The following is an 18,518-nucleotide window of genomic DNA, read 5'->3' on the forward strand; positions in this document are numbered from 1 at the left end:
TGTGTGCAGTGAGCACCTGTGTGTGTGACAGGGAGGAGGAGGATGCAGACTGTGAGACTCAGACAGTTACTAGAGAACAGGAGGGGGGAGAAAGAGTGAGGGATGGATGGAGGGAGCGAGGGAACGTAGTGGAGGAGGGGGCGAGTGTGTGTTGACGCTGTACGTGGCGTCAGTACGATAAGAATAGAGATGCTGCGTGCAGCGCTGCTGAGACATAAACCTCACACCCTCGGTGGGGCAGGCAGCGCTCTCTCTGACTGTGTGTGTGTGTGTGTATGCTCATGTGTGTATGGATGAGTAAACTCTTGGGCTTGCAGTGATTTTACACATTGTGTAATTAAAGGTATATATAGGCTACCATTTTATTCACATTTCATTTTTTCCAAACCCATTTCCTTTTCAACAGAACAGAATTTCTAAAGAGCGACTTGATAAAATGATAATTACTTTGAGAAAACGGGTCATAATGTGGACCCTATTTAGGTTTTGAAACAATTTTCTTGTTAATGACAAAAGGAATAAGGACACCTTTAAACTCACATAATTACACCCTTTATTATGTGGAGTAATGCAAAGCATGAACAAGGCCACCGCTGGTTCTTTGTAATAAGACACACATGAAGGAACTGTTTTAAAATACAGTCGTCTATGTGGTAGAATCAGCAGCATGCTGTGGCTCAGCTGGGTCTAACGTGGAGACCCTCTTCATGAAGCATCTTCACACCATCAGGAACTGAATCAGCCACTGTAGAGGGACAAACCGGTGAACAGAGAGCAGAATGTGAAAAAAAGAAAAGACTTGTCCAGGTCGGTATGTGAACACAACTCAGAGCATATTTGGCCAGATACTCACAGAGTTGATGCCTCTGTCTTTCACCTCTTGACTGGTCTCTGATTCATACAGAGCTGAGGAGAAGAGGAGAGGACATGACTGCATGTCTCTGCAAAGGCTCAACATTCAGTAAAGTTTAGCATTCATTTTCAAAGCACATATCCTGACAAGTATCCTGAATTTATTTAGAGATCTAAATACACATAAAACATGTTGTGTAAACAAGCTGTGCACATGTAGGTCATCTAAAAGCTAATTGTAAAATGCCACTACAGGCCACATGTGTAACATTTATGTTTGCGCATCATAATCACATCATGGGCTTTATAATAAGATACAGTTTTTTAAGAAGTCATTTCAGTAACAGTCTCCAGTGATGGAAGAAGTACTCACACTTTTACTTGAGTATAAGTAACGAAACAGTCATGTAAAAATACAAGGAAAAGTTCTGAATTACAAATAAGCAATATATAATTGAAGTAACAAAAAAGTGTGACACACAATGTGTGTGAATGTGAGTGTGAATGTGTGTGTTACCAAAAAGCTTCTGCATCCTGGTGACACATGACACGAAGCCGTGGAACGGCAAGTGAAGCTCTCCAGATGCGAAGCGCTCAGTCAGCAGCTCGACGACCTTACTATCACACTGTATCCCTGGAAAACAGAGGAGTGAGCGATGGTGTGAAGATTAAACAGCCGTAACCAGCATCGAGTGTGTGTGTGTGTGTGTGTGTGTGTGTGTGCTATGCATACCAACAGCTTGCAGCGCTGCACTGAGCTCAAAGGGGCTCATGGTCCCAGAAGAGTCCTCATCAAACTGGAAAAAGATGGACTGAAAAAGAAAGCAGCATCAGACGAAGTAATGATGACACAAATCTCCATCTATTTCTGTCTTTAACACACACACACACACACACACACACACACACACACACACACACTCACACACACGCACACAGACAGATATGCACCTGCAGATGGCGCAGACTGGACAGCAGGGTTCCTGTTTGCTCACGGCTGAGACTGCAGCGCCCTTTAGTCTGCCAGCAGAGTTAAGGACAGCTCAACAGGACAGAAGACAGTGCGATAACGTTATGAGGAAGCAGAGTTCAGCAAACAGCGGGGCGGCACAATGACGCAACCGGAGGACCGGGGGTTTGAACCCCTTCGTCAGCATGCATCAGCCTCGCTTAACCTACAAGGTTCATTTATTGTCATTGTACATCAGCGTTGTACATCAAAATGCAGTTTGTAGTAGCATTACACACAAACACAAAGTAGCAAAATGGTACCGCAAACTGCATTCCGTTGTACAACCCTGTTATAGAATGACAATAACTTATATATACGTACATGATGATGATGATATGTGTGGAGGGTGCGTGAATTTAGGAGTCTCACAGCCTGAGGATAGAAGCTGCTCAGAAGTCTGGCGATAAGGCAGCAGACACTTCTGTATCTCTTGACAGATGGCAGCAGGGTATTGTCTTTTAATATCCTGCGAGCTCTTTGCAAACACCTCTTGTCAGCAAAAATCCCTGATGTTCGTTAGATGGTACCAGAGATGTCCTGGACTGTTTAATCACACGCTGAAGAGCCCTGCTGTCCATGGGCCGTGCACATCCCCGTGCCAGTTTGTGATGTGAAACTATGTGAAACTAGCAGAGGTCAATGAAGATTTCAACATGTTTATTGTCATTTGTGAGAAACACAGAGATTGTGAGTTATATTACAGAATATGCTGAGGACAAAAGGATACATCCTCTCCAAAGATGAGCTGTCTGCATGTCTCCAGTGGCAGATGGTAATCTCTCTCAAGAGCTGTGATTACAGGAAGAAAGGCACAGATTGATGCAGAGAAAGAAAATAAAGGTTTATATTGGATTAAGATGAGGAAAGGTGAAGGTGAGGACAAGTGTAGTCACTTTTATTACTTAACCAAGCTCATTGTACTCTATCTGACTGCAGCTATGAGCCTCTGTCTAGACTGTTGACCTCAGCACTCCGCTGGGCCAACTTTTGAAGGGAACGCGTCACTACTTTGCTCCCATCTAGTGGCCATTACAGGTACGCTATAGTCAAAGATCACTTGAGGCTTCCCATGTTCAGACGCAGCTAAAACATGAAAACCCTGATACACTGGAGAGTTTAACCTGTGTTGAACAGCTTCATGAGCTCCTTGGCGTTCAGGCTGTCATCCTGAGGGGGAGAAGGAAGAAATCAGAAAACCAAAGGCCCCAAATTTACACTTTTGTTAAATACAGTAATGTAGAACAATGATGAGGACTTCTTACTGCAACAGCCTCCTCGTCAAAAGCCCTCTGAACTCTCACTTGATCATCTGGGGAGACGGGAGTAGCCATAACCTGTCGGGAACAAACACACCAAGCAAACATCAACACACTGTATTCTAAGCCGCTGCTTTAACGTGTTCGGACGAGACCACTGAACTCACCTGGAGGAAGCTAGAGGAGCAGGTGAAGTCCTGAGTCCTGGAACACAAAGTCCACCCCAGATCGTCTCTTGAATTATACTTTTATACAGTTTGAACCTTACAAACACCCAAATAATGTTTGCTATGGGCTCAGATACGATAGTATTAAGTATTACCAGCAAAATGTACTTAAAGTTTCTAAATTAAAGTTGCTAATTATTCAGTTTAGAGACTTAAATTATGAGTTGTTTTTACTCTTATGCCCACAAGATAATATTTAGTGCAAAAAAAAACAACCTTTATTCTTATCATAGGTGACCTCATGTGAACTCCAACCTGAGCAACCTGAGGTGATTCAGGGAGCCTACAGGAAGTGTTATAATATTGTTCTCTTGATTTTTGTCCCCTGTTTTGGAATCTTTTAGGCCGTCAAAGAAAAATCCTCTCCATCTCACCCCAGAGTGTTTCCGGTCTTGGAGAAAATGCGGACAAAGAATTCTCCCGGCTGGTTGGGTCGATAGGTGGAAGCCATGATGATGTAGTTACCCGGGTCCAGATGCAGCTTCCTCCACGCACCCCTGTGGCACAAAATGAATGAATTTATGTATGAAGACAACATGACTCATGTGTTTAACAGCTGCAACCATCAGAGCCATGAGCAACAGTGGTTACTCTTCAATAAGTTTTACATATATTGTCTTTGTTTTATCTGTATGTATGTCGTATTGTTTTTGTCTCCCCTTGACAAATTTATTTTTGGCTGATAAAGTAAAATTCTATTAAATTCTATTTGAATTCTCTCACCAGATGAAGAAAATGACTGAAATTACTTATCAAGCTTTGCATTTATTTGGAGAAGTATTACTTGGTTTTGTGTGCACGCAGGTTTGTTACGTTGAGGTACAAATATAAGGAGTACAAATTGGGTTTGCACTCGATTCAGTGCACCAGTAACACAGGATGTAGGATGTTTTACTCTGGTCTACGGTCCCTACAAAGTAAAAGCACCAGAACCACATTTTCTGTTGTTACAAAGAGATTGTTAAATAATTACTTAAAAGCGTTTCCTCATGATGGTCTTTTACCTCTGAGCCCGATATTTCCCAGAGCGACCCACGGGCCGATTTTTCATGAAGAAGCTGCGGCTCAGACACGCATCCTTAAGCTGTATGAAGAAAGATATAACAAGTTCTTATGTTAAGAAAAACAAAACATTATGAAGAATATAAGATGTTAATTTAAGCACATAATGAAAGACAATCTATTGCCCATGAGATAATCACCTCAGAAGGAACCTGCAACAAAAAAAGAAACACAAAGACGCATGTGAGTTTATTCAGAAACAGTATCACAACGTTCAATAAATCAGTAACAAATAAAGTAGATGTGACCTTGTAGATGTGGAAAGCGATGTGGAGGAAGTGGACTTTACTCTTCTTCCTGCGGTTTTTCTGCAGCAGCTCCACCAACACGGTGCACTGTTTGGCCTTCTCCTTCTGTTTCTCTGCGCTCTTCTTCTCCTCTGGCTTCATCTCCTCATCATCCTCATCATCCTCATCATCTTCATCACCCTCATCGTCTTCATCGTCCTCTTCCTCCAGGTCCTGCTCCGTGAGAACCAACTGGAACTGAGGATTCTTCCAGAACGATCCTAAGGAAATAAAATATGATGAATTATGAAATGATCCAGGTGAGGTTTTGAATGCATATTTGGGCAAGTACAAATTCATAAACATACGCTTGTATCTGCGGCTACCGCCAGCAGAGCTCCCCGATACCCAGAATCCTTCATGTGCACTGATGGTCCAGGTAGACGGAGAGGAGGGAGAGGAAGGAGAGGAAGGTGTCTTCTCCACAAGAGTGTCAGGATTGACACTGCAGAGCTCCACGATGTCGAACAGGCTGCTGAAGTCCTCGGCACTGATCCTGATAGAGAGGGTCGTTTACATCAGAGAGCTTATTGTATGCGAGTGGCAGTGTTTACTCAAGTACTGTACGTGCACATTTAATTCACTTAACTTGAGTATTTCCATTTTATGCAGCTTTATACAGATATTGCACCACACTTAACACCTGACAGATTCAGTTACTACTTTGTTCAGTGCAAGAAGTAGAACAATTCCAAACTATTTAAATAAACTCTTTGGATCAAATCCATTGACACAAAAGTGAAAACAGGGCTATTTTCTGTGCTCATGAACAGTTGACTTTTAAGAGATACAAGGTGCTCAAGGGACCGCGACGCTACAAACATGATGATTTTATAGGATTTGATGTGTGCTGTAGATCCAACTAGCCAACAGTTCATAAGGGAGTAAAAGACATCCACACACATTAATACAGCAGTAATATTAATCTAGAATCATCATATATAATAGTAAAACATTGACAGAATGAATATACTTTTAATTGAAGTACTCTACAATTTATATTATACTTTTACTTCAGTAAAGTTTTAGATTCAGGACATTTACATGTAGTGGAGCACTCTCATAGTGAGGTATTAGTACTTGTACTTAAATAAAGGATCTGCAAACTTGTTCTGTAAGTTTGTGTGTTTTAGCACGTACCAGAACTCTCCATCTTCTTTCTTTTTCAGCTCAATCCTTTCCTTCTCTGCTTTGACCACGTCATCCCACTCTTTACTCCTGCAGTCACACACACACAAAGAGAAACCGCGTGAGTGTGCTCTTTCTCTCCCCTGTATACAATGTGCACAAGCAGGAAGCGCCCTCACTTGTCACTCCAGGGTCCACGATATTCAACAAAACCCCAGGGGTTCCTCAGCCTCAGCAACAAAATCTCATCTGACGCTTTTGTTACCTAAAGAGTGAAGCGAAGAAGAAACTAATTCACAAGTAGAGTCTCAATAAAGTAAAGTTTCAATCACAACTTTTAAACAAACACGGCACGTCTTTAAAGTGCTCAATGTAAAGAGAAGGAAATTTAATCATCTGCAATTCCATGACAAAAAAAGAAGATCATGTGACACGATCAAAAGCTCCAGAACACCTTCTGAGGGACCTTGTGCGAAAATGAATTTAGTTTACTCATGAAATACGATAAGATTAGATCAGGTCCGAGATGGATGATGAGATTAAGTTTAATTCCAGTGAGATCATACTTAGATTCCATTTTTTAATTACAGTGAAACAGATGAGATGAAATGGAATAACATGACTTGCGATGACATTCGATTACATTAGATTAGATAACGTCATTGTTGTTTGGATGAGATGGGTTTAGATTAGATTAAATTAGATGACATTAGTTGAGATTTTTGAATGACATTAGATTTAACTGTATGTGATGAATTGATCGGATGGGCTGAGATTCGATTAAAGGAGATTATATGACATTAAATTACATCCGTTTCACATGAAATTACATTAAATGGTTTTAGATTACGGTCTAGAAAATGATCATTGCAGTAACAAAGAGCACAGTAAAACTACGTAATGATCACGTTGCAACAATAAATACTGCCAGTGACTCAGTGCTGCAGTGTCGTCTCTGTGTCATACTGACCTTGTCGGTGTCGGTGATGGCGTAAGCGTGGCCCTTTAGCAGCCCGTCTCCTGTCACTTTACCAATATCGTGGTTGCTGGTGGCCTGTGAAGACAAAGAGAGCAACTCGTGGCTCTAAAGTAGCATCCAGCTGTGTAGTGTGAACTTCCAGACGTGTGTACACACCTGGATGAAGCAGCTGAGCAGGGTGCCTTTTGACAGGGCGGCTGTCAGAGACCTCCAGAGGACCCGAGGGGTACGAGATGAGACCTCCAGCGAGTATGCGATTCCTCCTGTGAAATCCTCCATCCCCTCTGAAATGTTGCCCCCCTTCAGGCTTCCATAGCACCCAATTAACCTACATAAGATGACGTGGGAAAGTGTATTTTTATCCAATCACTGTAGCTACACACACACACACGCACACACACACACGCAAAGGGTGATATCAGACATTACAACCCAGAAACATATGCTTGGTAGTGGAAACTGACTTGGCATAGGCCTTCTCCACCAGGGCGCTCCAATACTCGTGGCGGGTGTGAGAGTAGCTGAAGAGCAGACGGCCTTCGCGTACTGGCAGCCAGTCATCCACAACCACCTCCACCCACTCACCATACTGCCAGAACTGCACAGGGACACACAGGGAGAGGGATGGTGAGCACAGAGGAACAGAAATGGATACAATGAATCAGGAGGAACGATAACGAGGAGGAAGACCAAGTGTAACGAGACCTGAACTTTATGTCCCAAATATTTCCCTTTTACCTGCAACAACTGGTTGTTTTCAGTGGAGTTGTGTTTGTGTCCACTTGATGAAGTCCAATACTCACTCTCTCTTAGCTCTCCACCAACTCCTGAGAGACATCTGACTTTTTAGCTGCTAAACGCTGCAACATGTCAACCAGCTATTCTCTAACTGGGTCCGTTTATTGTTTTTTTCCCCTCCCTTTTATTTTTCATCGAAAACAGCTGGAAACGACGCTATTAGAGCAGTGAGAGTGAACCAAAACAATAAACCAAAAAACAACGAGCGGCAACAAACGATAAAGATCAGTAGAGAGGAGTAATTCTCTTTATCTGTAGGTTCATGGAAATGGATTTGGGATGAGATCAGGCAATGCCATTGGTGTCACATCATATTTTGTCATATACCTTTTATGAAATTAAATTTTGGGTTATTTCATGATATCTATCATTGAACTGTAACTGCATTTTGAATATTTTATACCTCTGTTTATTCCATTATATCTATTTATTTTTGTTCAACTTTGATTTAATTAAATTCTTTTAAAACCCTTTTGTATGCCTTCGGGGCCTATTGATAGCTCAACACATCCCCTAACATGAATGCCGGGCGTGTGTAGATATGCTCACCGAACGTTTGGCACATTTCACTGACTACCTTTCAATACAGCTCATGTATTGTAAATCACCGTAAAATTGTCAAGAACTTGTCTTGTTGAACCATGTGGTACTAAACTATCTCATGACATATTCAAGCACAAATCAAAGAGATAAATATGTTTCGAGTGAATCAAAGCTGAATGAAGGAAATAATCCATTAAAATGACGAGTTAAATAAACACACTGTTCTCTTGACTCTAATCATAAAACCACCTCCAGGGGCAGTTAGTGTTCATGACCAGGGGTGTGTACTGTACTACTCATCTGTGTGTACACTGCAGCGGCTTACAGCAGGCCTGCACTGGCCTTTCATAGCTCTGTGTGTGTGTGTGTGTGTGTGTGTGTGTGTGTGTGTGTGTGTGTGTGTGTGTGTGTGTGTGTGTGTGTGTGTGTGTGTCCCAAGGGTAGGCACTACCTGCATGTCTGGACTGCTCTCCCATCAGCCTGACAGGGAAGAATGAGTTTCCCTCCGTCCAGCTTGTCATGTCATGTTCTCTCTGACAGTCTAGGTTAAACGCTCCAGAGCAACATAATCACTGAGCAGAAGCTGTAAAAAAAGATCGATGTCCAACTGTTTGCTTTGACACGATTGATACGTCTAACAGCGCGATACTTTATTGATCTGTGCAGGTCAGAGCGTGTGGATGATTACCTCTCCAGATTAGAAGCACCACTTCCAATAAGGTGATAAAGATACGGTTTTATGTTCGTCTCTTCTTCTTAAGTGTGAGACCATCATGCAGTGATGACTGCAGGATGAGTTGATACCCGTTTGATCCATTAATTAAATGCCAGAGCTGCGACAGCTCAACAACTAAAGGAATACACATCTCAGGAATAGCCCAATCAGATAATTCCTCAGAGACTGAGGATCAGTGTTGTCTTACATGAAGGAACATGAGCACGTCTGAACTACATATAAATCAAACTTAATCTTGTATGTCCATAATGTGCTAGAATATTTAACACACACAACACAAACTGTGTGTTGTATTTGGCATGTGATCAGCAATGTGTGAGTAACAGTTGGCTTGATTGGAGGTCTAATTAGCAACTTTTCTCATGAGAAAGAAAAAGGCAGGGAGTCAGAGGTTCTGTGTTTTGCATTTTACCCTGAAATGGAAGATCCCTGCGTAAGGCTTGGACAGGCTTTGGTTGGGTGGCACCACCTTCACAAAGAGTTTGGGGTGCATGGTGAGAGAGGACAGCGCTGCCAGCAGCCAACAGTTACCTGGTCAACAAAAAGAAACACATGAAGCCGGTACGGACACATCTTAAACGATTCTTAGTGTTTTGTAATGATTGCTTTTAGGGCAGGTTAAGCTCTCCATCCCCCCCCCCCCCCTCTCTCTCTCTCTCGCTCTCTCACATATAATAAGCCACATTCCTCTACAGCAAACACCTGTTCTAACACATCCTGAGATAGAGTTTGGAACAAGAACAAGAACATAAACTTGGTATTGATCTAATCAACATATCTGCACATAACTGGTGTCATAAACCAACGATTTAGAAATCCCAGAGGATGAAGGAAAGCTTGCTTTTGTGAAGAAAACTATTTTCTTGTTCACCACAAATAAGAAAAACACTGAACAACACAGATATTTGAGCAGAGTCTGCGGGCTGTTAACAGCAGGGCGACGATGACGTCTGGACCCCTGCAGATTTGGGGTTTAGGGAACACAGAGTGTCACTCCTCTTTCCCCCTCACTGTGTGTTTGACGTTTGGGCCCTGATGTCACTGCATTTCAATGAAATGACGAGAAACAAACTGAACAACGGGAAGGGCTGTTGCAGCTTTTGGTTATGTAGATTTAACTCTTCCAAGATGTTATGCAATGCCAGTTTAAGACAATTCAGCATGACGAACATCCCATTTTCTCATTCCTCTGGGAGATTAGAGGAGCAGTGGGCAGGGGAGATAGAAGTTGAAGTTTTCCTGATACTCACCCAGTTGGCCCTGACAGATGTCAGTGGTCCCAATCGTGCCCTCCACAAACACAGCGTTCGCACTGATGTCCTGAGAGACGGAGCAAGAGGAGGACAATGTGCGCACAACATGATGAAACACCACAAAACACATCAGTCATTGCGAAAAGAGAAGACGCTTTAAGAAAAGGTGAGACGGTTAGCATCAATTTTGTCAAATATTTTAAATCCTTCTTTTATCAAAAACTACAGAAATATCTCCAGTTCCAGCTTCTAAAGTGTGAATATTTGCTGGTTATATTTGTGGTATGAAACTGAACATCTTTGGGTTTTGGACTGTTGGTTGGATAAAACAAGACATTTTGAGAACTTTGAGAAAATATGACGATTTCTAATTTCTGGCATTTTATTGACCAAACTATTTACCAAGAATCAATCGTTACGGCCCTAAAATTTATAACATCCTCTTTTCATCTTAAGTCTTAAATCTTCTTCATGCAGTTTACACACTTTGTCAATGTATTATATTACGGTAGTTTAGGATGCAATACGTGACTGAACATCCATGTGTGCTGTCAATTATTATCCTCAAAGATCTACCCTTTCTGGCTTGACGATATTTAAAAAATAAACTTTCAGTATTATTTGTGCTATTAACTTTGTCTCTGAAGGAAACTGCTTCCTGAGACCTGAACCACACCCGGTTAAATATCAGCTTGTCTACAACTCTGCAAACAGTCTTGATTAGAGTTCCTGTGAAGAAGCAATGCTAGGGAATACATTTCACATTACTTTATTGTGTAGCCATTTGTTTAAATATACAAGTGGCCAAAACAAATACATGCAGTCAACTTTCCTTTATCTCAAACTAAATGTTGGGTTGCCTGCAGAATATGCTTTAAATATGGCAGCATATTCTCAAATATGAATTTATCTTGTTTTGGACGTAGAGGAAGCTGTACCATGACATGATTATTAGTTATTTTACAACTTAAAACGCCCTACAACATCTGGGTAACAACTGGCACGTTACACGCATGCACAACTTTGTCTACCTTGGGTCGCTGCCACTTGGTCGCCTTTTTTGGATCCGGATCTTCCGGCATACCGATGGACTTCTGCGCAGGTAGAAATGTTGGATCAGCAAACAGCTTTCCGGACTTCAAACATTCTTCCAGGAGAGTCTTGAAGTCCTGATCCATGAACTTGATCGGGTTCACGATGGAGCCCAGAGGTGCCTTCTTGTCAGTCTCCATGCTGTCAGTGAATCTGCAGACAATGTTCATCTACAAAAGTAGGTTTGAGCAGCCGGTGCTTAAATGCAGATGAAAGCGCACACCCACCGCAGCCAGCGAGGGACACTCGGAGCGCCTCCCCGACTCTGCCCTGCCTGGAAAGGTATGCAGAGCGCCGGGGGCCGTGGGGAGCTGGAGTCAGAGTAATGACACGGTGCCAACAGCCTCTTTGATCACCGTGATTTATCTTACGCTCATCACCAGTGGTCCAGAGAGGCCAGAGAGAGATAAAAAGCTATACAAAGCTTCTATCAGGCTGCAAGAACCAGGACTTTGGAGTTTTTTTGGATTTCATAACATACTGTACTTTTCTGTTGAATCCGGGAGGCTGCTTACATGTAAAGTAGATCAGAGGAGACCACCTTCAGTTGTCTCAAACTGACGCTAGGTGTCAGTCTACTCCACATCAAGGGACCACCTCAGCTATCAATAGAGGACATTCACTAAGACGGTGGTGACGGTGGCGATGATGACGATGATAAATAAGCAGCTGAGGAGAATAAAAAGAGGTCTGTTCAACTAAGTGAAAGAATCACATTGTTTAATTACTTACACTATGTATAGAAGAAGCACACAACAAATAATGAATTTAATTATGACTTATTATGAATTATTAGGGGGGGGGCTATGGAGAAAGTTTAGCGTACAGCTTGTCATACAATGCACTTCTCAGAAACGAATATAATGAATGCTACACACATGTTATACACCCACTTAACGAAGAGATTATGGGAAAATATCATGTCAGCCATTTTACACACTGCAAACACAATTATACACAAACTAATACAGTCAACTAGAAGATGTACCACAATATCACGTATTGTTCGCCATGACTCGGCGAGCTACCCACTCCGCTTCGATAGACCAAGACAAAGCTACAAGCTAACTACTAAAGGTAAATAATGGATATACAGGGCTAATTAGACAGCATTTGGGACACTAAACTACACTAGAACTACAGTTAGCACTACAGTTAGTAGACTACAACTACAGCAAGTACACTAATTAGCCGACACTGAACCCCATGCTGAGTCTCACAGCAATGATGTCACCAGTGTGCCCTGGTTGTGCTTTGACATCACTCTTTTATAAACTGAATGTCACCTCATATCGATCAATCAAAACATTTTAATTTGGATCAAAAAGATAACTTGGAACTTGGACTACTACTTCATGCAGCTGAAACCTAATCTCTGATCAAAGAACGACAAAAAGTGTGAATTTTGAGTAACAAATGGCCGCCATCTTGAAAAATTGCAACCATATTGAATTTTTATTGGCACCATTGAATTTCTCAAAATACATACATTTTGATGTCTAGATTATTAAACTATGTCCAGCCATTCAATTTCTACACTGAAAAACCCATTCACATTTTCGGCGACGGCCATCTTAAAAAATCTTGGATTTTCAGGTGGATACCAGGCTTTTCTGAAAGAGTAGTTCCTAGGCATTATTCATGCCAAATTTGGTGCTGGTATCACCAAGTGAAAGATTCTAATGGAATATTGACTTAATCTGCCGCACTACATGTTTCACAGCTCAGATAAGATCCAGGCTGTCAAAATGATGCCAAACTGCTGTATTTGGATAGATTGAACACTATTAGTGATAAAACAAGTGAAATATATAAAAGAGCAAATGTGATTTCAATTGGCATTAGTGTGTTAATAGTACCAATTTTATAATAATGTTTATTTGATTTTAATACAAGGCTTCATCAATGCTTTTACACGTGTTTCATAGATCAATTATACGCCATTAATGAGAACAAATCTTTGGTTGCCAGGTTGTGAATCTATGTCCTCCTTTAACACAACAATTTGTCTCTTTTTTTAGCTTTTTAGTTCATCAGACTGCTCCAACAAACCTTTGATGGACTGGAAAATTACAAAAATTAAGAATGTATTAACATTTATAACTGCATAGTTGAATGTCTTATTATAAAGTGAGATTCAACGACTCAACAGCCAGATACATTTTACAACTTGGCAACCCAAACGTTGTTCTAATTAAAGGTTTGTATTTGATCTATTATTCATGCTGTATTATCATGTTGTACCCTACAAAGTAAACAAACAAAAAAATATTCCAATGGAGAAACATTATTTCACCATTTTCCAACACGGCTCTTTCTGCAATTTATTTTTCTTTTTTGTCTTATTTACAATCACCTTGAAATAAAATAATCTCCTCTAATTGACTGATTTTTTAAACTTGTTTCCAGAAGACTGAGTGTCAGCCCTTCAACATATAACAGTGTAGACTATTCATAGGGATTGTTTTGCTGCGATGCTTATATTGACCAAACTGTTTTCGGAAGGGGTGCTTTGGCTCCCTCCTAGACCACTTATTAACTCTGATCGGGACTCAAATGATCTGAAGTGGAGATTCAGTTACCGTCCCCCTCCTTTCTCTCTCTCTCTCTCCCTCTCTCTCTCTGCTCTCTTGTGTCTGTCACTCATTATGTTTTGGTGGATATCCATCTCCAATAAACTCTTGTCCTGCGGTGCTCAATGCAGGCCTCTTCAGGCGTCTCCAGGCCTCTTCAGGCGTCTCCAGGCGTCTCCAGGCGTCCCTCCATCACACGCCTGATTAGACTGAAAACGTGAGACTGACCAGGACTAAACCAACAAGAAGAATAGCGACACAGATCCACCTAATGGTCACCATTTAACTCCATTCATGGGCTCTCCATTATGTCCGTTTGGTCTTTGAGAATGGGATTATAGGAAGCCTCAGCGACAAAGGTCAGAGGGCTGAGCAGACACTCCCACACCTCCATGACCTGCTCTGATCCCACGACCCCGGCACCAGCATCCCCCGGGCCCCCTCCCTACTCTCCCCGCTGGTTAAGCGGCTTTGTCCCGGCTCGTTTTCTGCCGCATCACTCACAGAAATCACACCGGACTGAGCCACTCGGAGGAGAAACCAATAGAATATACCTGCAATATACTTGTTTTATCTTTCTAATTATGGTGTTTTTGATGTCTGTAGTCTTATCTTAATTATAGACTTCTCACATGTTGAGATTTTCTTTTTCTTTTCTCCACATAGTTTTGTTAATCCTGAGGCAGGCAATATATTTTATGGATTGTTCTAATGTAATTCATGGTTAAACTCATGCTGAAGGTTACTCACATTATTAGTTGCTGCTGGTTTTAAGTGTAGGGCAGTAAAGAACCACGATATTTTCTATTTTGGGGGGATTTTATTTAACAAAGTATTTACATTTCATGGTACCTTATAGTTCTACTCAATTTAATTTTAGTGGAACGTGTATTGTAATTTCAATCCATTACATTCATTTGACAGCACTAGTTATTAAGACTTTAGTTTTTAAATTATGATATATTGTTGTAGATTAAGCAGCCCAACAGTATAAAGTAGTTAGAACGAGCTCCCCTGAAACCAAATGCTGTGCACCTGTAAATGCATCAGTAATAATCATTTAATAATGAAAATATCACAATATAACTCTGATGGGGCAACATAATGAGGACCTACCACTTTGTCTACATCTAATTTCAAGGATCATTCGTATAGATGCAAAGTCTGAAACAAAGACCTTAATAAGCTGGTTGACAGTGGATGTTTGTTCTGTGTGGATGTTTGTTCTGTGTGCAGACGCGGTTAGAGGCTCCAGTTCACCTGCCCTCAGGCCTGCAGGGGACAAACACATGAAAGCATTTTCACCTGTCATGGACTGAGCTCGATACCTCCTGACCTTACTATGCATGCTAGCAGGTAACACCTCTGACCCCAGCGATGTGAGTGTGTAAGGAGGCGGTGGGCAGGGAGGCTTGTCAAACCCAGTTTTTCTTGCATTTTTGGACATTTCTTGGCTAGACGAGAAATAAAACTGACTGACCTGAATATGTTTGTTTGCGTGTGCATAATTACCTGAGCAACTGACTAACTGTGAGCTTCACAAGGAGGGTCACCAGGTGCAGCAAGTACAGAGTAGTGTGCGTGTGTGTGTGTGTGTGTGTGTGTGTGTGCGTGTGTGTGTGCGTGTGTGTGTGTGCGTGTGCGTGTGTGTGTGTTTATGAAAGAGAAAGAGAATAACAGCCGTTTGAGGAACAGTTTGTCAGAGAGTGTTGGAGCCGGCAGATGTTTGATTACCTCATCTCGCCATCTTTTTAAGTTTGTGATTTGGTTGCACTTGTTCACCCTTGAAGCTCTATGAACAGGATACTGCAGGTATAACTTGTGAAGAGACATTTGCCTGTAAACAGGATGTGGTGTAAAAAACACATTTTGTCAATATTCAGGTCAACAATCCATCTCAGAGGCCCAGCTCAGACACCAAAACAATGATGTATTATGCCATGAAGCTACACAGGATCTTATCCCACCAACTGTTCAGACACAACTGCTGTCAGTCAGCCTGTCCCTATGTGCAGGCTCATGTTTAGAAGATCCTAATACAACCCGTCATGGTAACTAACTAACTGCTGGTATGAACTACGCTTGACTGAGGGGGTGGCTGTGAAACAGCTCCTCCGTCTGCAGTGCACAAACCAAAATGGAAGCAAAATCTAGTCATGGCCCACACTGAACAATCGTGTATAACCATATCGCATCTCATTGTAGCGCATTGTATTGTATCGTATCTTAACATTTATCATTTTATATCATATAACATAATTCACATTGTACTGTAACACATTGCATCATATATTTTATTATATTGTATTGCATTGTATTGTATATTATATTGCATTATGTCATATTGTATCATATTGTATCAAAATGTAATGTATCACATTGATCTGAATTGTATAGTATCATATTACATCTAATATATTGTATCGATTGAATCATATCACATTGTATCTAACATATTGTATTGTATCATATTGTATTTAATGCAATATATGAACCGTATTGTATCATATTGTGTTGCATTGTCAATGTACAAGAAAGTTGCGTTCTTGGTTCAAATCGACTGGAAGACTACACTTGGTTCAGTTCGGACTAGGGTTGTAAACAGAGCTGATTTCAGACAGTGATATGCTTCTCAGAGGCAGTTTGGTGCATGTAAAGAAGCATTGTTTTCGCTGGGTATGAGTGCCTGTTTTTCTGTGTCTGTCTACCACACCCTGTCTTGGCAATCTGTCGAAAAAACAACTTCACTGGGATAAAAATGAGCCCATGGTCTTCACTCTGGGAAAAGCCTTATTTAGGTTTGTTTTAAAATGTATTTTCATCATAATTATCTGGCAACAATTTCTGCCTGTTTGATGTAACACTGTCTCACGCTGTGAAAAAAGAGAAATCATTGAACTTCCTCTCTTTTGTTTTTAAAACAACCTGACTGCAGTCTCATCAGTGCTTCCTCGTACTCCAACCCAACTGAACTGGCACTCGTCCCACAGGGCTCGTCCTCAGTGATCAGTGACATTATATCTCCTCCTATAAGAATGAGCCCTCCTTGTCTTTCCATCCTCTCATTATCTAAAGGTGTTGAATGGCAAAGAGAGACACTGGACTGACGGATAGCTGCCCGGGTATGCGTTGCCCCTTCACCCCGTCCTCCCTCACTCTCACTGCTAAAGGTTAGGATGGTGAGGGGAGGGTGAGGGAGAAGGGGAGACGTGGGTGTAATTCCAGGGTTCAGATTTCACTCTGCGGTCATTGCGGGATGAGGGACGGGTGAGAGAAGGTGGGGATTGTGGGAACCGTGCAAGGATAAAGAGCAGAGGGGGACTCCTGTGGTTTGTCTGATCACTCCCGAATGCATCTTTCTCTTTCTTGTTATCCCTGTCTCAGTCTGCTCTGCAGATGATTTAATCCTCAAGCCTCTGCCTTCTCCTCCTCCTCAACTGTTCTGGGGAGGATGAGGACAACAGGACAGGGACTGCAGAGATGATTGGAGGCTACACACAGTACGCCGTGAGAAATGTAATTAAAAAATCCCAGTTAATTGGCTTTTTCCATGATAAAGCACAAATCTTCTCATACATAAGTGAGAGCCTCTCATGGCCACAGGCCTGGCCTGTAGGAAAGCAAACATAGAGCTCCGACATTCCCTTTGTTGTGAGCATTTCCAGAGCTAATCACCTTAAATTAATCTGAATTTGTGATTTTGCCACTATACTGACAGAGAATTGATATATATAAATATAAACAGCACGAGGCTGGCTCAGTCAGCCCATGCAAGAAAATGATGCAGGTGAACGCCACGGAACATTTTCCTTGACACCATATTATGACTGAGGCAATGAGTGGTTTCACAGTTACTTTGGTGGAGTCCCAATCTGAATATCTGGATTGTGGCGTTGCCCTTGGACAGATAATAACTTAAAGGTTGTTCACTACTACGCAGATGAAATTCCATTCTCTACTTTACATAAACTGCCTGATCTCTATATATTAAAAAAATGGAGGCAGACATTTTCTTACAGCTCTTTCATAGAACAGACAAACTTTATACGGAGGTTTACAAATTCAATTTGGTTGAAAGACTGGCAGACAAAAATTGTATATTTCTGTCTCAATAACTTTATAACAATAATATTGATAATGTAATGATATTTGAGTTGTAATGTTGCTGGTTGTAGCTGCCAAATTCAAAATTTCAGTGAATTTTAATGCAATTCCACCACCAGATTTTTAAAAATTGTTATGTTATATTGTGAAATAAAATGTATGGACAATAAGTAATTTATGTGAACGCGTAAAAATAAAAGGCAAAAATCAAACTGAGAATTTCTAACATCGTGGCTGTGGCTCTGGGGATATGTAAAGCAAATAGGTGCATTCAGGGTTTTCTAATTTACAAACAGCACATGCATTTCAGAAAACAGTATTTTTTAACAGTAATGTCCTTTAGATGCTGAAACACAACATTTAAACGTGCCGCACAATGTTACTCAAACTAAAATCCCAGATGCTTCTCCTCGCAACAATATATCTCACTATGCGTTTAGCAGAAGTTGTTAAAGTGTTTGTATCTTATTAAAATTTCCTGTATCAGTCTCTGTTGTGTCTCTGTCCTGAAGCGACCTCTCCCAACTTCAAGACCAACAAAAGCTTCCTCTGTGGAGCGGAGACTCAACCATTAGATCTCAAAGTCCAAGTTTCCACTGCCCAGGGGCAGTCACTG

At 41.3% G+C, this 18,518-nt stretch overlaps 1 protein-coding gene across 1 annotated transcript; it reads right to left on the bottom strand.

Moving 5' to 3' along the window:
- Window positions 1–536: 536 nt before the first annotated feature.
- Window positions 537–11,552, bottom strand: capn12 (calpain 12). The gene is made up of 22 exons (XM_079271407.1): window positions 11,165–11,552; window positions 10,131–10,200; window positions 9,293–9,411; window positions 7,268–7,401; window positions 6,960–7,131; window positions 6,795–6,878; window positions 6,004–6,089; window positions 5,837–5,914; window positions 5,005–5,192; window positions 4,658–4,917; window positions 4,550–4,561; window positions 4,352–4,431; window positions 3,722–3,844; window positions 3,288–3,324; window positions 3,127–3,198; window positions 2,986–3,031; window positions 2,592–2,653; window positions 1,804–1,872; window positions 1,586–1,664; window positions 1,370–1,486; window positions 854–906; window positions 537–745 (listed from the first exon to the last, which is right to left on the bottom strand). The coding sequence occupies exons 1-22, from the start codon at window positions 11,393–11,395 to the stop codon at window positions 719–721; spliced, it is 2,199 nt and encodes a 732-aa protein (XP_079127533.1). The 5' UTR covers window positions 11,396–11,552; the 3' UTR covers window positions 537–718.
- Window positions 11,553–18,518: the final 6,966 nt, after the last annotated feature.

The sequence above is a fragment of the Melanostigma gelatinosum genome (assembly GCF_949748355.1).
Source record: "Melanostigma gelatinosum genome assembly, chromosome: 7".
Lineage (NCBI taxonomy): Eukaryota > Metazoa > Chordata > Actinopteri > Perciformes > Zoarcidae > Melanostigma > Melanostigma gelatinosum.

Bases quoted from the DNA above. Each gene is read 5' to 3' on its own strand.
- capn12 (XM_079271407.1), bottom strand. From the start codon at position 11,395: ATGAACATTGTCTGCAGATTCACTGACAGCATGGAGACTGACAAGAAG. The intron at 1,873-2,591 runs GTATCCTTTTGT...CTCTGCTGGCAG, and splicing joins AGCTCATCTTTGGAGAGGAT to ACTAAAGGGCGCTGCAGTCT. The intron at 746-853 runs GTGAGTATCTGG...GTCCCTCTACAG, and splicing joins AAGACAGAGGCATCAACTCT to TGGCTGATTCAGTTCCTGAT.